The sequence below is a fragment of the Anarrhichthys ocellatus genome, unplaced genomic scaffold (assembly GCF_004355925.1).
Source record: "Anarrhichthys ocellatus isolate YVR2014 unplaced genomic scaffold, GSC_Weel_1.0 scaffold87, whole genome shotgun sequence".
Lineage (NCBI taxonomy): Eukaryota > Metazoa > Chordata > Actinopteri > Perciformes > Anarhichadidae > Anarrhichthys > Anarrhichthys ocellatus.
Genome location: NW_022280117.1, coordinates 861,733 through 880,015, shown reverse-complemented (window position 1 = coordinate 880,015; position 18,283 = coordinate 861,733). Strand labels below are relative to the sequence as shown.

The 18,283-nt window shown below is 42.9% G+C and overlaps 1 protein-coding gene across 2 annotated transcripts; it reads right to left on the bottom strand.

Annotated features, from left to right (window-relative positions):
- Positions 1–103: 103 nt before the first annotated feature.
- On the bottom strand, positions 104–17,297 carry mphosph9 (M-phase phosphoprotein 9). Of its 2 annotated transcripts, none has more exons than XM_031875219.1 (24): positions 17,204–17,297; positions 15,966–16,237; positions 15,414–15,555; positions 14,051–14,140; positions 13,463–13,965; positions 12,492–12,660; positions 12,297–12,369; positions 11,490–11,593; positions 11,275–11,391; positions 10,405–10,868; positions 9,295–9,444; positions 8,354–8,441; positions 7,767–7,982; positions 7,102–7,149; positions 6,857–6,921; positions 5,581–5,682; positions 5,100–5,327; positions 4,804–4,991; positions 3,685–3,975; positions 3,445–3,565; positions 3,127–3,215; positions 1,986–2,170; positions 1,364–1,432; positions 104–1,010 (listed from the first exon to the last, which is right to left on the bottom strand). In XM_031875219.1, exons 2-24 carry the CDS (start codon positions 16,199–16,201, stop codon positions 909–911), a joined length of 3,840 nt encoding a protein of 1,279 aa, XP_031731079.1. In that variant the 5' UTR covers positions 16,202–16,237; positions 17,204–17,297; the 3' UTR covers positions 104–908. The 2 variants fall into 2 exon arrangements, with proteins under 2 accessions (XP_031731079.1, XP_031731080.1); XM_031875220.1 differs by having other exon boundaries at positions 4,828–4,991.
- Between the last annotated feature and the right edge of the window lie 986 nt (positions 17,298–18,283).

The following is an 18,283-nucleotide window of genomic DNA, read 5'->3' as shown; positions in this document are numbered from 1 at the left end:
GTGTACTTGACTTTGAGTGCAATGAATCACAGCACTGTGTTTCACTATAGGAATAATAAACTAGTCAGTCATATTAATAAGATGAAGAATACTTCTAATTATATATATTTATAAAAGCTTCATTTATTGTGCAACAATAACATTTTAGTTCCAGTGAAGTTCATGTCAGGTAGAAAATAAAATGCATGGCAAAAGGAAGCAGTGCAAGAAATTCCATGCACAAGCATCGCTAGAGGAGAAAGTGTGTGTGTGTGTGTGGACTGAAAAGGTGTGCTGGTTTGGATATTACAAGTAGTTCTAATCCAGTAATCCTGTATATGAAACACAAAGAAAAGAAAGTGACAGGTAGGAATGAAAAGTAAACAAAAGAAAAAGGCGATCGATTCAATTAAACAAAACATTTCTTTCAAGTTTGATAAATTTGGCCCATTACAAATAGAAAAAAAAAATACATAATAAAAAGAAATAAACTTGTAAAAATATGTACAGAAACATAAAATAAATATTTGATGTAATAAATGTCCATAAACACATGAACAACAATGGCAGTGATATTTCCCAAGTGGATGAAATGTCTTTTTAAATCATTCACATAGCAGATTTAAAAAAAATCTACACCCTGAATATGGCAAGTAAAACATATCGTATTAATAATTTCTGTGACTAAAAAAGTAAACGACTTTTACAAATCTGTGCATTACTAAAAAATATACTCCAAAAAATTGCAATATCTTTCAGACATATCAAAAATATCCCAGAGTAATACGTATAAAAAAGATGGCGTGGAGGAGTTACTGTACATATGGTACTCATGGCACACGGAGACAATCGGTGTTATCAGCGTCTAAAACCAAGTCACTGATGTCGTAGCGTCGGCTACGCTGTGATGTAGAAAGAGACAGATGTCGCTATGTGTTGGCAGAGGAGCGGAGGACGTGGAACCTCTTCAGAGTCATGCGGATGGATCCCAGCTCACGATTCAGTCTCTCCAGACGGTTCTCTAAGGCCACCTGAGGAGGAACGAAGAGCGGGAAATGTAAGTGGCAGCTAAGAGCACAACGGGTGCTGCTGTGCGCAACTGTGGTATGTTTTCTAATAAAAGCTGAATGCTAACGTCAGCACGCTAAAGATGACAAGTCAGAGGATCGGGATTCATCCTCTGGGGAACATGAATGTCTGCACAATATTTAATGTCAATTCATCCAAAAGCTTTTGAGATATTTTAAGTGATGGACCGACTGTGCAAACCCTCACATTTGAGAAGCTGGAAAACCAATTACTTCAATAATTAATCTACGAACCATTCAGCTCCAATTACAACACAAGCAAACGATTTGAAGATAATCAATATGTGGAGTCTTACCTCGTCTAACCTGGTCTGAAGAGTCACTCTCCCTCCTGATCCAGGCATCCGGCTCAGAGCAGCCTCAATCTGACACACACACACACAGACACACACACACACACACACACACACACACACACACACACACACACAAGCAGGTTAATCATTCATTAAGTAAAATAATTATATTGATGCAACAAGCCGGCACGTGACCGGCTGAAACACTTTGAGACTCTATATGAACGTCCTAACAATAGAAGTCATTTAGCGTTGGTATAAAAACAATGACGTCTGTGTTACGTATGAGGTCGGTTGAGACATTATTAGACCGGATTGTGACATTTTAATGCCACTATTCCATCATATACACGGATCTTCATTGTTCCATATTTAATGTGGTGAATTATTGTGAAGAAGAACTACGCTGCAGGTAGCTATTAATATCTAAAACTAGTCCTGACTTGTTTTAATATAAACTTAAATGCACTGTTATTCAACACAAAGAAGGTTATTTTAAGGGGAAACATGTTTATAATCCCGTGTCTTATCTTATCCACGTATTGGTGTTAAACTAAATTATTTATGAAAATAAACCTTTGGCAAAAATGTATATATATATAAATAAAATAAAAACACTCACCTGCAGCTTCTCCTGCGTCAGCTCGTCGAACAGCTTCTCGGCCTCAGCCAGCGAGTGGAGTCCCGAGTCCTCACGGGAGTCCTGCGGGTCGGATCCAGCAGAGACTCCCCGATCCTCGTCCCAGCCCAGCTGGGGGTTCCCCTCCGCTGGGTTCACGCTGCGGGACGACTCGGTGTGCTGGAGGTCTGAAGAGAGAGAGGAGACAAGAGAGTCTGATGTAAGAGAAGACACTTACATACATCAGGAGGCAAAATATGTAAATATAAAGCACTCCAGCACAACCTCAATAATACAGATATGAGGTTTAGTTTGGATTTGCACCGTCACCGGTTCATACTCCTGGCACTGTATATATTTGGGGTTCGCAGGAATGAGTCCTAAAACCCAGAAATGACTCAGCAGTTTCACATTTTCCAGTTCCCTCGTCTCAAAGTCAATGTTTGATTTGTTTTCGGTCAGACATAAGGTCCATGGTTAACGTTTTTAAGGTTCTGTTCTACGTTCCTCTCATGAATTATAAACCTTCAAGGGCACAAAACATTCCCTCACCACTGAGGAAAACACAGCGACACAACTGTTCAAAAAATGTCATGATGCATGTTTTTAATTTGCTTAATTATCGTTAACTGCTGTAGTGTTTGCTTCGTCTGAACGTTTAAGACACATCGCCGTGTCTCTCTCTCCCTTCATGTGTGCACCCGATGAAACATGAACTTTTACCAGACATTCAATTGAAGACAGTTTCCTCTGCCTCCTCAGGATAAATCACAGGATAACCTAAAGAATACACAATGCTTCAGATCTGACGTGCAATTATCAGCGCTTCCATTTCACAAAACATCAGTGCGGCCATTTTGTAAATAAGAAGAAGCACAACTTGGCCGCCTGAAAAAAAATGGTCATGAATCAATCAAGATCAATCCCCAAAACAGAGGATAAACCTTACTGTCGTTCTATAATCCTATATATAAAAACAGATGCAGCATAAGAAAGTGCAGAACTAACATTTGGGTTGTTAAGTATTACTTCCGCAGGTCTGTTGCATCAAATGGTTGAACCAGAGGAGATCAGAGCCTAAATGCTCCACATTGTGACCTCTGTTACTTCAAACATCTGTTAGATATTCTCTGGAATATATTACCGTCCTCTCTGTCTGACGTGAACTGGAGTCTCTTCCTGGGACTGCTGCTGTGGAATGAATGGCGTCTCTGGTCAACTTGTTCATCAGTCCTGCAGACGGCACACAATGTGATGTTGTTGTTACTTCATCCAGTGTAATGTAGATAGAAGTCTTGTTTAGGAAGCTGCTGTTCTGTCTCTCTAATACACTTTTTACTACCGTAGAGCGTTTTCAAAACACAGAAAAGCCATTCAAAATAGGCGATAGACAAAAGTAAAGAGTTCAGATGTTACGGTGGTTTCTTCTTCTTTATGTCTGTTACTTCTGTGTGTTGCTCACCTATTGTGCATGTGTTCCTGTCTCGGCATCAGGTGACCAAAAGCAGTGGAGTAGTTCTCAGTGGGGCAGCGTTTAGGACTGGACTTAGCAGACATGGGCATGAGTAAAGTTCCTCTCTTTGCTGGAGGAGAGAGCGAATAGCACAGCATTAATTAAATATTTATGCTTGTAAACATCAAAAACAACTCTAAACCCCACTTCTGAAATGTTTCAGGAAGACGTTTAACTGGGAGGACGTACTGGGCGTAGTTGGGGGTTTGTTTCGATGTTCTGGAGGAGGCAGTGACGAGGACCTGTGGCCCTCTGGAGACAGGCTCCTCTGAGCTCTCAGCAGAGCTGCAGCTCTTTTCGCTGCTGCTCCTCTTCCTCTTCCTCCTCCTCCTCCTCTCCCTCCTCCTCTGAGCTCAGCTCTGGCTGTGACTCCTCCAGGTTTCACCGCCTCCCAGTCCACCTGAAGCCCTCCTCGCTCCTGAATCAACTCTTTGTGTCTCCGCTCCACAAACCCGACGGTGGTCCTCTGATTGCCGACCCCTGTGGAGAGAAACCACACGGACGTGATGAGGTCCAATTCAAAAAACCTTCAGCAAGAGGACCGAGTACAAAAATCACACACAGAAGTTCGTAATCAGTCTGATCGGCCTAATTACAGTCAGTCCATTAATCAATCAACAGGACATTAAATAACTATTTATTATTATAAGAAAAGATAAGATTGTCAACAAGAGGCGTCAGTAAAACAAAACAAAATGAGAATAATAAACAAGTTATAAAACAGTAAAGATATAATAAATAAGTAAACTGTAAAAATAACAAAAAGTAAAATAAGATACAATCGGACTACTTGGTAAAGTGTGATGAGCATTATTATAATTAACCAAATACAATAAAACCGTCTCTGTTTTAAAGGGAACTGTTTCCTCGTTTAAACTATGAAACATGGCTTTGCTGTGATGAACCGCTGCGAGCCTCTAGAACAGTGTCCTGATTGGATGCCAGTCGCTTCACATCACAGTCGCATACTTTAAAACTGATTGCAGCCATTGTTCCCTTCTGCAGGGAACAGCCGGCCACGTTCTCTTCATCTTCATCTTCTGTTTCAGTTGCCTCAAAAAAAGTTACATCTCAAAACCTTTGCAAATAAAAGTGAACAGCTTACGAGTAGAGAAGTGTTCTTAAACTCTGGGTCCTCTTTCCTAACCGTCTGTGATGCAGGTCTCGGTTTCTGTCCGTCCAGAGTAAAACACAACCCCGTAGTCTCCGCTTGTGGAGTTCTAATGGAGTAGTGCGGACGCTAAACATAGCTAAACGTTTGAGTTTTGAAATCGATCAGTGTGGATGTATTGGTAGTGTGAGTCATACTGTGGGTGGTGGAGCTGTTCTTACAGGGGGCCCGGCTCTCCGTGGCTCTGGTCTCCTCCAGCTGGATCAGGGCCCTCATCATGGGCGTCAGGGAGCAGGAGCTCTCCCTGCGAGCGGCCTCCCGCTGGCTCGGCTCCTGGTGGCGCTGCTGAGGCGGAGCTTGTTCACACTCCGGGGGAGACGCACACCTGCAGAACAGGTCAGTTAAAAATTCTTATTTCTTAGCACTATTTGTTTTATTTACAAACTATAAAACACTCCAAATAACGCTGATTCTGATTACATCCACAACGTACCTCCAGCTGCCACCAGCTGAAGAGGAGCCCACAGAGCTTCCAGGTTCTGACGATTGATCATTGATTGGATACTGGGACTTCCTGTGAACACTCGATTGGTTCGTTTGAGGGAACGGGGATCTTCTGCCACTGCCGCTCACCTGCTCGGAGGGAGACTTCCTGCGGGTGACGTCTGGCTCCGCTGTGCATTTACTGGGTGACATCAGCAGGTCAGGATGGTGGAAGAGACTGTGGACGTGGGAAGAGGAAATTTAAACTTGGACGTCCATGTCCAATATCCGAAATGCTCTTTTTCCTCTCAGCTGTCGGCAGGAGAACGAAAGACAAAGTAATCAAACTTCTAGCCTGATGTCCTGCAGCTGAGCAGCTAACTAGCTATCTGACACTAGCGGTGCACTTTTTTATATATAATATCTCCGGCCTACAGCACCGACAGTAGATACGTAAGAGAGACAGATCATCAGAACATGGTGGTGCTCACCCAGCCCCAGACGGTTGTGTGTTACTGTGGGAAGAATAACGAACCCTGGCCTGGTTCTCGTGCTCCAGCTGCTTCACCTGAGACTCCAGTTTGGAGATTACTCTGTGGGGGGGGCAGACGGAGACAATACATGGTCACAAGACTTACAGATACTTTATGACTAATTCGACATCGTTTAAGATCCATAGATAGAAGGAGAGACAGTGTTGCTATTATTTTGTCCACCAAAATTGACATCCAAATACAGAGCGCTCAGAAAAGACGACGCCGGGTGAAGCACTTTCTCTCCAAACACAGAAGTAATACAACCCACAGCTGACCCTCATCTCTTTACCTCCTCTACTCTATTATAAACTCTCTCCGCTGTCCTGACCTCCTGCAGCTTCTCTCGCTCCACCGTGAGACTCCATCAGACCCTGAAGCTGGAAATGTTCCTGCAGATCTTTCTGTATTTTCCCATTTTGATGCTCCGACGTCGATTCTGTGTTCTGTTCTTCTCGACTGATACGATGCCTGGAAGGATCCTCGCGTCACAATTAAATGAATGCGTCTTTTCTTTTTTAGAGTCGGCTAAATGTAAGAAATTCTCTTTTTCATCCGTTCTTAGGATTTACTTACATCCTAATTTTGTAGTTTGCTTGTACGTTGTAGTAACTTCTTTCCTTGTCTCCTATTCCCTCTTTATTAAAAGGCCACTCACAGGTCTCTGAACCTGGCGCTCCCTCCAGGTGATGTGTTTCCGTGCTGAAGCGCTCCTACGACACACATGTTGACGTTCTGCGAGCTGCAGTCTGTTATCTGTCCGTGACTCCGCTGAATCGACTCGACGCACTTCATCAATGCGGAGTTCACGGAGCTGCAATCGGTGGCGATTTGCAGGCGGAGCTGAAACCGCAGAGGAAAGTTGCTGCGTAGCGCCAGCCGATGAATGCTATTATCTATTTCTTTCGACAGCAGAGAGCATCATTAGGCCTGTATTGATTAATCCTCTCCATCTCCCCGCTGTCACCCAGCCGCCACTGCAGCTCTTTTACTAAAAAAAGCTGTGAAGTCACATCTCAGTTATGAGATATTTACGCATAGTTTCTTGTCGTGTGTTAAGAGTGAATCTGCGTCCAATGTTATTTAAAAACATCACCGTGATCACTTTGTTTTACTCTCTTAGTTATAAAGATTAGCATCAAATCAAATGTCTGTCTTAATTGTTAAAGTTGATCATTTGTTTTATGAAACGTCAGAATTTAGTGATGGGATGATCCACAATCAATCCTCTCACCTCTTCAGCTCTGATATCTGATCGGTGGCATCGACGAGCTTGTTCTCTGTTGACACCAGGTTGTTCTGTGGATACACAACGATGAATGAAGACATGATTGTCCCTGCTGACATGTTTAAAATGATGAGAGATATACTGTGTGTGTGTGTGTGTGTGTGTGTGTGTGTGTGTGTGTGTGTATATATATATATATATATATATATATATATATACACACGTATCAGTTCCAGTTAGAGATCCTTTACCTTCATTCCCTCGTGCTCCTTCACCAGAGAGTCATATTGTCCGAGCAGCTGAGGACATAAAACAACAGACGTCCGTTATAAAGAACATCAGTGTTGATGACACCGATCTGACACCAGTGCTCCTTTTTCCCCCCAACCTTAACGTCTGCGTGACATTCATCACTGCACCTAAAACATTGGGATCGATGTTATGTATCTGAAAAGGGATTTTTGGGATGTTTTGAAGTGTTTTACTGATGATGGAGTTTGATTTTAGGAGTCTGAAATACGTCCACAGCAGAACATTACTTTGCTCCCGTGCTGGTTCTCTAAACTCCATCTACTGTCGGTGAGAAACCAAAATCATCCAGAATGTGTCTGTACTCTAGTTGTTGTTAATAAGACGTATGAGGCATTCTTCTATATCGGGCTTTATAAATTAGTAAATGTCGTCCAGAGTTTAAATCCGACGATCAACGAAAAGTGCAGAAAATGTTCTCTGAGAAAATAAACGGTGATGTTACGTCACGTCTGGCCAGGTCCTCGGTCTGAGCAGCTATTGATCCATCTTGTCTGATTGGTGCATTCTTTAATGAAAGAAACTCTTATACGCCAAAATAAATCCTCTAGATAAAGAAAGACATATTTCACGGTGACTCCAGACTGGGGGAATGTTAATGTCTCACATCCTGCAGCATCTTGTACTCTCTCTCCCTCCTCGCCTCCCTCTCGTCTGCCTCCCTGCAGGTTTTCTGCAGCGCCTCCTCCAGCTGACGAACGTGGGCCTTCAATCGTGCTGCCAGGGCATCCTTCTCTTTGCCCGAGCGCTTGCCGTCTTCCAGTCGCTGCTGCAAGGACTTCACAGCAGCTCCCGCCACAACGTAGCGCTCCGGCCACTCCGCCTGACGAGGGAAAGTCACCTCAGAATTAGGGAATGGATACCGATCGAATGCATACGCTTGATATGTTAAAAGTGAGTGGAGAGAAACACCTCTGATGAAGAGGAAGATATTTTAAACGCGTCTAAACTTCTCTGAGATTAAAGTTGTAAAATTCTGAGAATAAAATCACAAATTTACAAGAAAAAAACTGTAGTTTTCTTCATATATAGTCATTGTATATTTCTGGACGTCCTTGCTGAAGAGCAGTACATTTAAAACAACAACAGAATACGTTTATCTCTACATAGACATAAACGTAACAGATGCTGTTTGCTGCAATAAAAGAAAACACTTGTGACCAATACAGTAAAAAGGAATCTGAGGACTGATACCAGTTTCTTCTCCAAAAAGCAGTTTGTTGCCTCGAGTTCTTGAATGTGACCGGTGGCCTCAGCCAGAGCTTCCTCCAGGTGTTTGCACCTGTAAACAAACAGACATCACATGAACACAGAGCTAGGAAACTAAATGTGGCGTCTCTAAACTTTGAATATGAATCATTTGTATTCTCAAAGACGAGTCAATATCTCAGTTATTTTAGCTCATCATTCATGAAGTAAATGTTGATCTCACAACGTAATGGTTATAGAAATATAACACCTGTAATCTTGGCTACGATCTCCTGGCAAAATTAAGTCTCAATTTACGGCACAAAGGAAGTACAACAACCAAAACAGGAAGTGGATAATAGTGCTTTTGTTTTCCCGGGTTAGCTATCTCTAGTTACCAAAGGCAATCAATGTTGTTCTTCAGATACTAACTATATATATATATATATATTACTATACACAGCAGAGGAAGTGGAAAACTACTCTGTTGTCTTTGCGACAGCGGAGTAAACAACAACAACAATACTTATCAACAACGGGAGTTTCCCCCTTTTTTCTCTTTAAATTCACATTATTAAAATCAGGAATCTGCATGAATGCAGCATGTTAAATGGCTTGACTTCTTTGTTCCTGTAACGTATGTTATATCTGTTCATGCACTGATTAATATGTAAACATACGGAGTGGATAAACTATCAGCTGAGGAAGGCTGTGAGATGTAACGGAAAGCTCCAGTAAAGGTTGGTAAGGAGCCCTTTTTCTTCTTCTTTTCTCTAAAAGCCCTGCTTATCATATCGATACAAACATAGTGAATACAAATCACAAACGCACCATCTTGTATCTCCCCCGTCCCATATGGTCCAGAAATAATGTCGTACACAAGTGAGTTGTAGAGCAGGAAGAGAAGTTTCTATGTGCAGCTAATGCATGAAGAAGTGAAGAGGTACCTCTCTGTGAGGGCCTGGTTGCTCTTCTCTAAACCACGGGGCAGATCTCTGAGCTTCAGTTTGTCTCGCAGCATCTGTATCTCAGACTCGTAATATGCTTTCAGATCAGCAACGTGTCGAGAGTGCTTCTCTCTCAGGTTCTGCCTCAGTCTGAGGAGAACAAAAGGAGAAAGATGAATGAAACTGTTGACAGTGGACGACTTCTGTGGGATTAAACAACAGAGTGCTTAAGATGCAAACTACTTCTTCTGATTAAAAAACAACTTTCTAAAGCTGCTTCTGTCGGTCTATAAATTACTAAGATCCTCTGGCAGGGTCTCAGGGTCTGATCAGATCTCAGTCTGAGGAACCTCAATCAGTCAAAGTCATATTCTTTAAATCCTGCCTTGAGAAGGAGTTTTGTATTTCATGGCATTTTCTATTTGTTGTAAATGTTTTAACCCTCTGAACCTCAAGCAGTGTTGGAGCGTTTCTTTTTGCTCATTTTTCTCTCTGTGGTCTTAATTTTTACTTCAATATGAAGTCCTGCTCCTCTATGGAAACAGAACAATCATGACTAGAAGTAGAGAGAACTAGAACATGTCTTTAGTGCAGAATAACACAGTTACCGTGACATAAACCATAAAAAACGCTTTGATTTCTTTGATCATTTATTGAACAAAAAAGGAGTCTATTTGTCCAACATGTTTCCAAGTGTTACCAATGTTCTAATTGTTTGTAGGAGCAAAGATTTAAAGTGTTTTACAGAATCAGGTCACTGAAAAAGGTTTATTTTGGACGAGATTTTAATGTAGAATAAAATGTCTTTGTTGAAATATCACAACTTTAAGCTTTGTTTTGGCTGCTTTTACTGACGGTAGCGTTCGTTCGAGGACCGTCGTAAAGATAAAAGTCTGACGATACTGACGGTTTTCACAGCTCCTGGCTGTGATCAACGGTGTAGTTTTGGCGATTGTTTAAAGAAAGCATGCTTTTCAATCCCGCCAGCGGGTAATTTTATCGTAAAGAACTTTGTAAATATGTTGAAGAAAAGTGCTGAATAAATAATACTAATATACTTAACATCAAGCAGTGTGAATAAACAGAGCAACCTGTGCGTATTATACTCACAGAGAAAGGACGACGGGATCCTCCAGTGATGACGCTCTCTCCATGTGTGGACTGGCTGCAGGCCGAAGAGAAGCACCAGAGGCTGGACGAGGCTTCAGGGTGCTGGTGTGGGTGCGACTACCCTCCTCCTCGCTGGCTGAAGGGTCGCCGGCTCCGCGTTGCTGGCTGGATGTGTGGGAGCCGGGCTGGGTCTTACCATGTAGGGTAAACGGGGCGGCCTGGGATGCGTTTCCCCACAAGCTCTGCACGTTAGAAGGGGAAGGTCCGGCCGCCGAAGCGCTGGAGGTGTCGGAGATGCAGTCCGTGTCTCCGGGGTTGGGACTGTCGGGGGTGACGGGGGTCCCCACTCTGGGGTAGTGGGGGGGCTGAGCGGCGAACGACGGGCTGCTGAAGTGAGAGGGCGAAGTGAAGCCGGAGGTTCGATCCGACTGCCGCTGGTTCGCTGCTGGGTCCAAAGTCAACACCTGAGAAAGCAACAACGTGGGTTAGAGCCGTGTGGGGGACCCACTTCTATTAAATGACAAACTATGGTGACCCAATTCAGGAATGGACCATAATTTACTAAATGAACATCATGCTGTATTGAAGAAGACTTGAAACTAGAGATTGAGACCATAAACTCATGTTTACAATGTTTACTGAGGTAATAAATCAAGAGAGAAGTAGAGTCATTTTCTCATAGACTTCTATACAACCAGAGGAGTCGCCCCCTGATGGACACTAGAGAGAATGCAGCTTTAACACATGAAGCTTTGGCTTCACTCTGCAGAACTGGAGGTTGCTGTCTGGTCTTAACCTTGTCTCTGAGAATAACTGGGTTCGAGGCTCAGCCCCGGAATAAACTGATCACTAATGAGAAGAGTGACGTACCTGTGGAGACGAAGGACTGGATGTGACAGAGCCGTCCCAGTCGGAGCGTTTACAATCAGATCTCTGCTTGTTGTGATAGATGTCTCTGAGAGACGGACGAGGCTCCTGAGACGGAGTCTACCAGAGACGGAGATGAGACATTCAGGACGAGAGGTTCCTCAAACAGGGTACAGGTAGGCGACCGTGTCTTACAGGTGTTTTTAGTTGTTACTCACAAGACTCAAGGATGCCTCTTGCAGGAGGAGGTAGGCGCCGCTGTCGAAGCTGTCCGGTAGAGGGTGATACAGTTCACTCTCAGTCAGACGCCAATACGTGAGGCCTACGACAGAGTGGAGGAAGTAGTGGCATTTAATCTACTTTAAAAAAAAGATGTATTTATAAATATATCTTGTGATAAAACATTAAGTACGGTAGCCAAGACTAAAAGACCCCTGAACTTGGAGACTCTTTATCTGAGCCATGTTTAGTTTTTGAAACAAAGGAGAGGTACAAAGTTACAAAAAAAAAATCAATACTAGAAAGTGTAAAAGTGAAATATTAAAAATGTAAAAGTAGATTTACAAATTTGGGATTAATTCTATTGATTTAATAAATAAATAAAGATGTAAAGATTCAGGATTGCAGGAGGAACCAATGTGCTGAGAGTAAGGAAGTCTTAAAACACTGAGACACGATCTCATACATGTTGGTTGTGGTCTTTTCATGGGATGTGTTGAGAGAAAGAAACGTATAAAACATTACCAGACTCACTTCAGATAATAAATAAATAAATGATGGGACGTGACCTGCTGTCAGTGACAGTTCAGCTCTGCTTCATAATGATTTCAGGTGACACCTGTCAAAGTGTGTGAAATGATTATTGTTCCTCAGAACAAAGCCCTCAGAGATACAACAGTGCCATCTTACTGTCACTGGTGGTAGTTGCAACATAACAACATGTCACGTCCTGTATTGTGTATTCCATCACCATCTCAGAGTGATTTCCTCACGCTGTGTTCTCGTCTGAGTCAGTGAATCGTTACCTGAGGCCTCAGACATCAGGCTGTCACTCCTCCTCAGGGGGAACGAGCTGGACGGCGGCCCGGCCTGTCGCTGCTGAAACCAGATAGAGAAGAGTGGATTCGACTCAGCAGAGCGGGAATGTAATCAGGACCACCAGAGACACTGACATCAAAAACAAGCATCTCTGCAATCTGTTACCACATGGTGAGCTGTACCTGGTCTGGAAGGTCTGAGCTCTCCGGGGGGTTTTGTTTGTGGGATTCTCTGATGCCGAGTGGCTGCTGCTCCTCGTACTCAGGGATTTGGGATGAAGCCGGTCCTGCTTTGCTCTTCTTGGACCTGAGTTTCTGCCTCTGGGCCCAGGAGGTCAAGAGCTGGCTGGTGCTGCCGACAGAGAGGAAGGTTATTGTCTTTGCACCCAGGACTTTTTCCTGCTAACCGTCACTTAAGTCCCTTCTGACCTTAGATAAATGGGGTTTAAGTATGCGGCTCCTTCAGTTTGGAATCGGTTGCAAAATCCCCTGAATCTCCAGGAGCCGCTCTCATCTGATGAGTTTAAAGTGATTCTAAATGACTCGGAAGTCGGCACATCTGGCTGTAGATGTTTGAAATAATAAAACAAATAAGTAGAGATATCATTTCTCAGACAAAGTGTTCTTCTTAACAGCGTTTCTCACCAAAGTTCGCCAAATAGAAAAATACGTTTCAAGACGTTTTTAAGACCAAACAGCATGTGGTCATGAGCATGAAAAGATAACAAAGAAAAGCAGTAGGTCGATATGGCCTCCAGTTATTGACCAAATCCATGAATTCACTGACATTTAGCAGCTAAAGAGACACATATTTCACTCAGGAGGTGGTGGAGACCAAACCAGAGCTAGAAGAGAGAATATTAAACTTACATTCATCACGTGACACAAACACAAAGACTCCAAATCATTGATAATGTTCCTCTGTATGCTAGTTGTGTAAATAAGTAACTTTTTGCTAACAAGTTCATCATATCAACGTAAAAGGTGATGATACTTGTTTCCCCCAAAGTGGCCCAAAAATAAACACTTATTGCAGATTTAATAACTCATCAAACAGAACCTTGAGCCGGATATAAAGCAGAAACTACGTGGATGGATTAACCAATTAAACAGGACCTGCACAAGGAGCTAGTCAGTCTGTGTGTCGGCCTTACCCAGAGGCTCTCTGCTGGTAGTCTAACGGGTGAGTTTCATCCACTCCCAGAGTCCTCACATGTGAAACATCCTGCTGGCCCCCAATCACATGTGTCTCTGTGTTTTCCTGGAGGTCAGGGGACCAGTGGTGCTTCTCCCTCCCATGAAAACCGCCCTCATCCTCCCCCGGAGACCCAGCAGGTTCCAGACCCGTTTCCCAAGCAGACAGAGTCCCGTACCCGCTGCTGAGCACCGTGGTCGCCCGCTCCCCCTCCTGGTCGGCGGTCTCTGGTCTCTGGGGCGGAGGAGGATAAGGGGAGCTAAAAGGGAGAAGAAGGGCCGGGGCTGCCAGGCCGTCATTGTCACTGGCCACGTTTTTGGGGAGCCTGAAGTCACTGGAGATGAGGGGGAACATATAGTCCTTTGCGTTTGGGGGAGTTTTGGTCACCGAAGTTGGAGAGAAATCTGTGTGTGGCTGGCGGTTCTGGAGCTGAACCAGGGCCTTGATTTCATCCTGAATCAACTGGAAAAATAAATAAACAACAACGTTGTTTTACCAGATAAACAGATATTTTATCATGACAAGACATAACTGAATGCAGTCTTACCTGTATTTGGCACTGGTATTGTTCTTGCTGAGCGAGTATTTGCCCTTGGTATTGCTTCTCAACCAGCTGAAACAGATGCAACCATCGGCCCTGTTGCAGAAATAAATGTAAGTGTAATTAACCTACAGTCCAGCAGCTGGGGCAGAGCCATGGTGACTCTCAATCACTGTCCATGTACACTGACATTCCATATCTGCCTTTGACTTATCTTTTCATCTTCATGCTTCAGAGGCAAACTGGAAACACAACCTAATCCTAAATTGAAGCATGAGCTCCCATACAGCTCACCTAATGAGCCAGCACAGTTACACGCACACAAGACACCAGGTTACTCTGAGGAGGAGGAGACGCAACCTTTAAACCAGGTATATTAACTTGTTAAAAATGATTATTCCAAGCAGAGTGTCTCCGTGTCGTAAACATGTCTGGAGGAGATGTTTTACAGTTGTAGTGATAGAATGTGCTGCATTGTCTACACTGGAAGTTCTTCATGTGCCCACCGCCATGTGTGTCCACACGGACCATCTGTGTGCAGCCCAACATGTGTGAATGTATGCAGACACGCAATGCAGCAGAAACAGAACCATGTGCCTGGCCTACATCCTCCTCATTACACATATACATGGAACAGAAATCAGCTTTCTCCAGCGGGGCAACATCTAATCCCCCATCTGATTACTACTTTACCAAATCAGAAAATAACCTTTTATTCTCCCGATTCACGCTTTGTTCTCACTAACGACGGTCCCGCTCTTCATTCACTCTCTAGAAAGAGCACCTCTCTCTCTATGTCTGTCTGTCTGTCTCTCTGTTCTGTCTCTCTCTGTGTCTGTCTGTGTCGCTGGGAGAGGTAAACAACCTTTAAATGCATGTAAACACTCTGAGTGAAGAGTATTTGTAGTTCTGAGGGGAAGCAGCTGTGCACCACTGTGATTGTGACACAAACAACAATAATTATTTAGTCATTTGGACATACAATAACCTACCAAAGACTTTTTAATGAAGTGTCTTTGCTCAGATATGTAAATTAAAAGGCAGTGAGCCTGATGAACTATGCAGATAAGTGTCTTTGGTGTTGCAGCACATCACAGTTGTCTGTTCCATGCAAATCACTTCCTGTGTCTGAAAAGATCAGCTGCAGCGAGGTGCTGTGTGTGTGTGTGTGTGTCTTACTGTCAGGTGTGATCCACACAAAAAATAAAAGTGACAGTTCAGACTTGAGGCTGCCAGCTGCAGCACAGAAGAAGAACTGCCACAGCAGCTAACCCCAACTTCACCTTCCACGTCATCAGCGAGTATTTACACTCTCACTTCCACGTCCTCCAGTAACTATTGTCTTTCAGGCTCTGTGGTGTTTTCTCACCTCACAATCCTTCCAGATCTCCGGGTCGGTCTCTCCGCTGCTCTGGATCTCCTGCACCAAAGCTCTAAGGGTCTCCAGGGAGCTGGGGTTGATGAATGGGAGGCTCTTCCCTTGTTCAAATGCTTCATCTGTGCTCAGACACCTGCAAGAAAAGCACATAATATTAATTCACATACTGAACCAAAGGATTGTGATATATGTATATAGCAACACGATACATCCAACCAGGATTAAATATCAGACTAGGACATAGATGCACAGGACTCTGGATGCCACAAATGAAAACAAATGAAAATAATGACCAAATTAAAGCTCCAAAAGTTTTAAATTCAAATACATTTTCTGTGAAGTTCAAGGAAATTCAGAAAACCACAACAATGGTCTTTCACAGGAAATAGATTCATATTTGCAGCATTAAATTTAGCACAATATATATGTGGGAGGACATTTATATTGCCTTCTAGTCTACTGGTGGCCACGGTTTCATATCTTATCTCTGCACATAGAAATGACAGTTTTCCATAAACAGCAGCGTGTTTACAGTTGCTGCACCTGATCTTGTTGCATGCTGGTGTGATGTCCATGGGCCTGCTCTCCACAGGGCCTCCTGCTGTTTGGGAGGCTGCGTGTCTGTCCTCTGAGACGGCCAGCCCCGAGGCTGACGTCCCCTCGGAGGACACCAAGGAGGTCTCACTCTCCTTACCCCCATCCCCGTCAGGACTGACATGGCAATGGCTCAGAGCCCCCGAGCTGGACACATCCTCAGAGATACTGTCATCTGTGGACATGTTTATGGGCCCATGCAGAGGGGGTCAGTCTGACAGCTAGGAACCAAGAGAAGGAGGAAACAAGACATGTGATGAGGACCAACTACTGCACACACACTTACTTACACGCACTTCCTACACCCTCCATACACACACACATTTATACTACTACTGTATTACTCGCCTATAGAGTATTCATATACTACTGTCTATACAGTACATATCAGATTTATAGGGTATTGAACATATTCATCATACCTCCAGATATTTATTCCTCATATCTACTATAAGCATTACTTGTAATCACACTCTGCACTTTATATTGTATACTAAACCTGCATTGTCTGCTATGTTCATACTTTACATATTCATACACAGCGATAACACTGTACACACCTAGTTTATTCTACATTCTATTTATTCTGTATAATATCATGCACTTTACTCTGCTTTTAGCATGCCTGGTTAGATTCTAAACTGTATTTTGTTGTCTCAGAACCAGAACTCAATGTGCAATGACAATAAAGTTGAATACAATCTAAACTAACTGTCAAAATAAGCTTATTGCACAGCTGTTATAGCTCAGAATAAGCTCCCAGTCCATGCTATATTTCTAACCTTATATCTGCAGTCAACATGCAACAGTTAACAAAACATAAACAGCAATATTCAAGCTAATGTGTCAACATTTGGCATTAGCATCTACCACCCTTCCTTGTGTGTCAAGACCTGCGTTTCCTGTGTGACAGCTCGTCTGAACTGGCCATGTTTTTACTGCGAATAGCTCATTTTACCACCACAGACAATCAACACATTAAACAAGACAGCTAGAATTAGCCATGTAGCTAAACAGCCAAATAGCTACAACTGACAAGCAATTGGTTAGCTAGCTAGCTAAGTTGAGCTAAGTTGTGTTTATTACAGCGTTGTAAACACAGCTAAACAGCGCGCGGGAAATTACAACACACATAAACAGAAAAGGTAAACAATGGCGCAGACACATAAAATACATAGTTAACATACCCGTTGTCTTGTATCTTCGCTTCCTCCATATTTCTGTGTGAGTAAACGAGTAGCTGCCGTTAGCTGGTTGCTGGTTGGCTGCTGCACTGCAGTGATCTCTGTGCTGCTGTAACGTTCACGGTCCTCGCGTCGCTATTGGTCGAGCTCTAATCAAAAATACTTTCACTCTGTGTTTCTATTGGCTGTTCACGGTGGGAAAGGGGCGTACACATCTGTTGGGACAAAAAGTGACAGAAGAAAACCTGCAGACAGTTTACATTGTTTTACCTTCCTTTTGTATTTTCTACACTGTAGTACTGCTACTTTTACTTGAGTAATATATCAGAGTACTTGTTCCTCCACTGCATCTGAATAAACTAATTATTCTTATATTCATATATTATACAAACAGTAAATTCAACGTGCAGCTAATTATGTTAAACATTTAATGACAATTGTGCACATTACTGTACAGCTTTTAGCATTATCTAATGTACATCCTATATTAAAGTATATTACTAGTATTGCACCGTGTATATTCAGTAAGAGTCCTAGTTTTCTTTATTAAATTTAATTCATTGCAAAACTGCAATTATTTTGCAACCATAAAGTACGATGCACACAGCAAACTAGAGCCGAAATGTCTGAAATGGTCTCACCTTTGACGGTTAATACACGTTTACGGTTCACAGCGTGGCATCTTCTTTTCTTTACACATACAGTATTTTAACTTGTTTCATGATGTAAAGATCATAATTCTTGTAGAGTTTTGATGTTTTGTGTCAACACTGACCGTTTCTTTTCACTAGCCAGTTTTAACATGAAATCAAATTCATATTTTATTCAAAGGGCTTTACAAAGCCATTTACACACACACACACACACACACAACCATGCAAGGTGCTGAACATCTGGAGTAGCCTGGAGTTCAGTATTTGTCTCAAAGTGCAGATCACATGAACCACGTCTGCAGAGAGAAGAGAACAATCCCTGCAGCGTTCTTATTTCCACTTAGAAGCAGAGTTATTCTAACACTTTGGATAGACTAAAAACTGGATGACGAATGTCTACAATGCACTGAATCAAACGATGACAACTGTA

Coding starts and splice junctions, on each gene's coding strand:
- mphosph9 (XM_031875219.1), bottom strand. CDS start 16,201: ATGTCCACAGATGACAGTATCTCTGAGGATGTGTCCAGCTCGGGGGCT. Junction 12,661..13,462: donor TACCAGCAGAGAGCCTCTGG/GTAAGGCCGACA, acceptor CTCTGTCGGCAG/CACCAGCCAGCTCTTGACCT. Junction 6,922..7,101: donor AGGAGCACGAGGGAATGAAG/GTAAAGGATCTC, acceptor GTGTATCCACAG/AACAACCTGGTGTCAACAGA.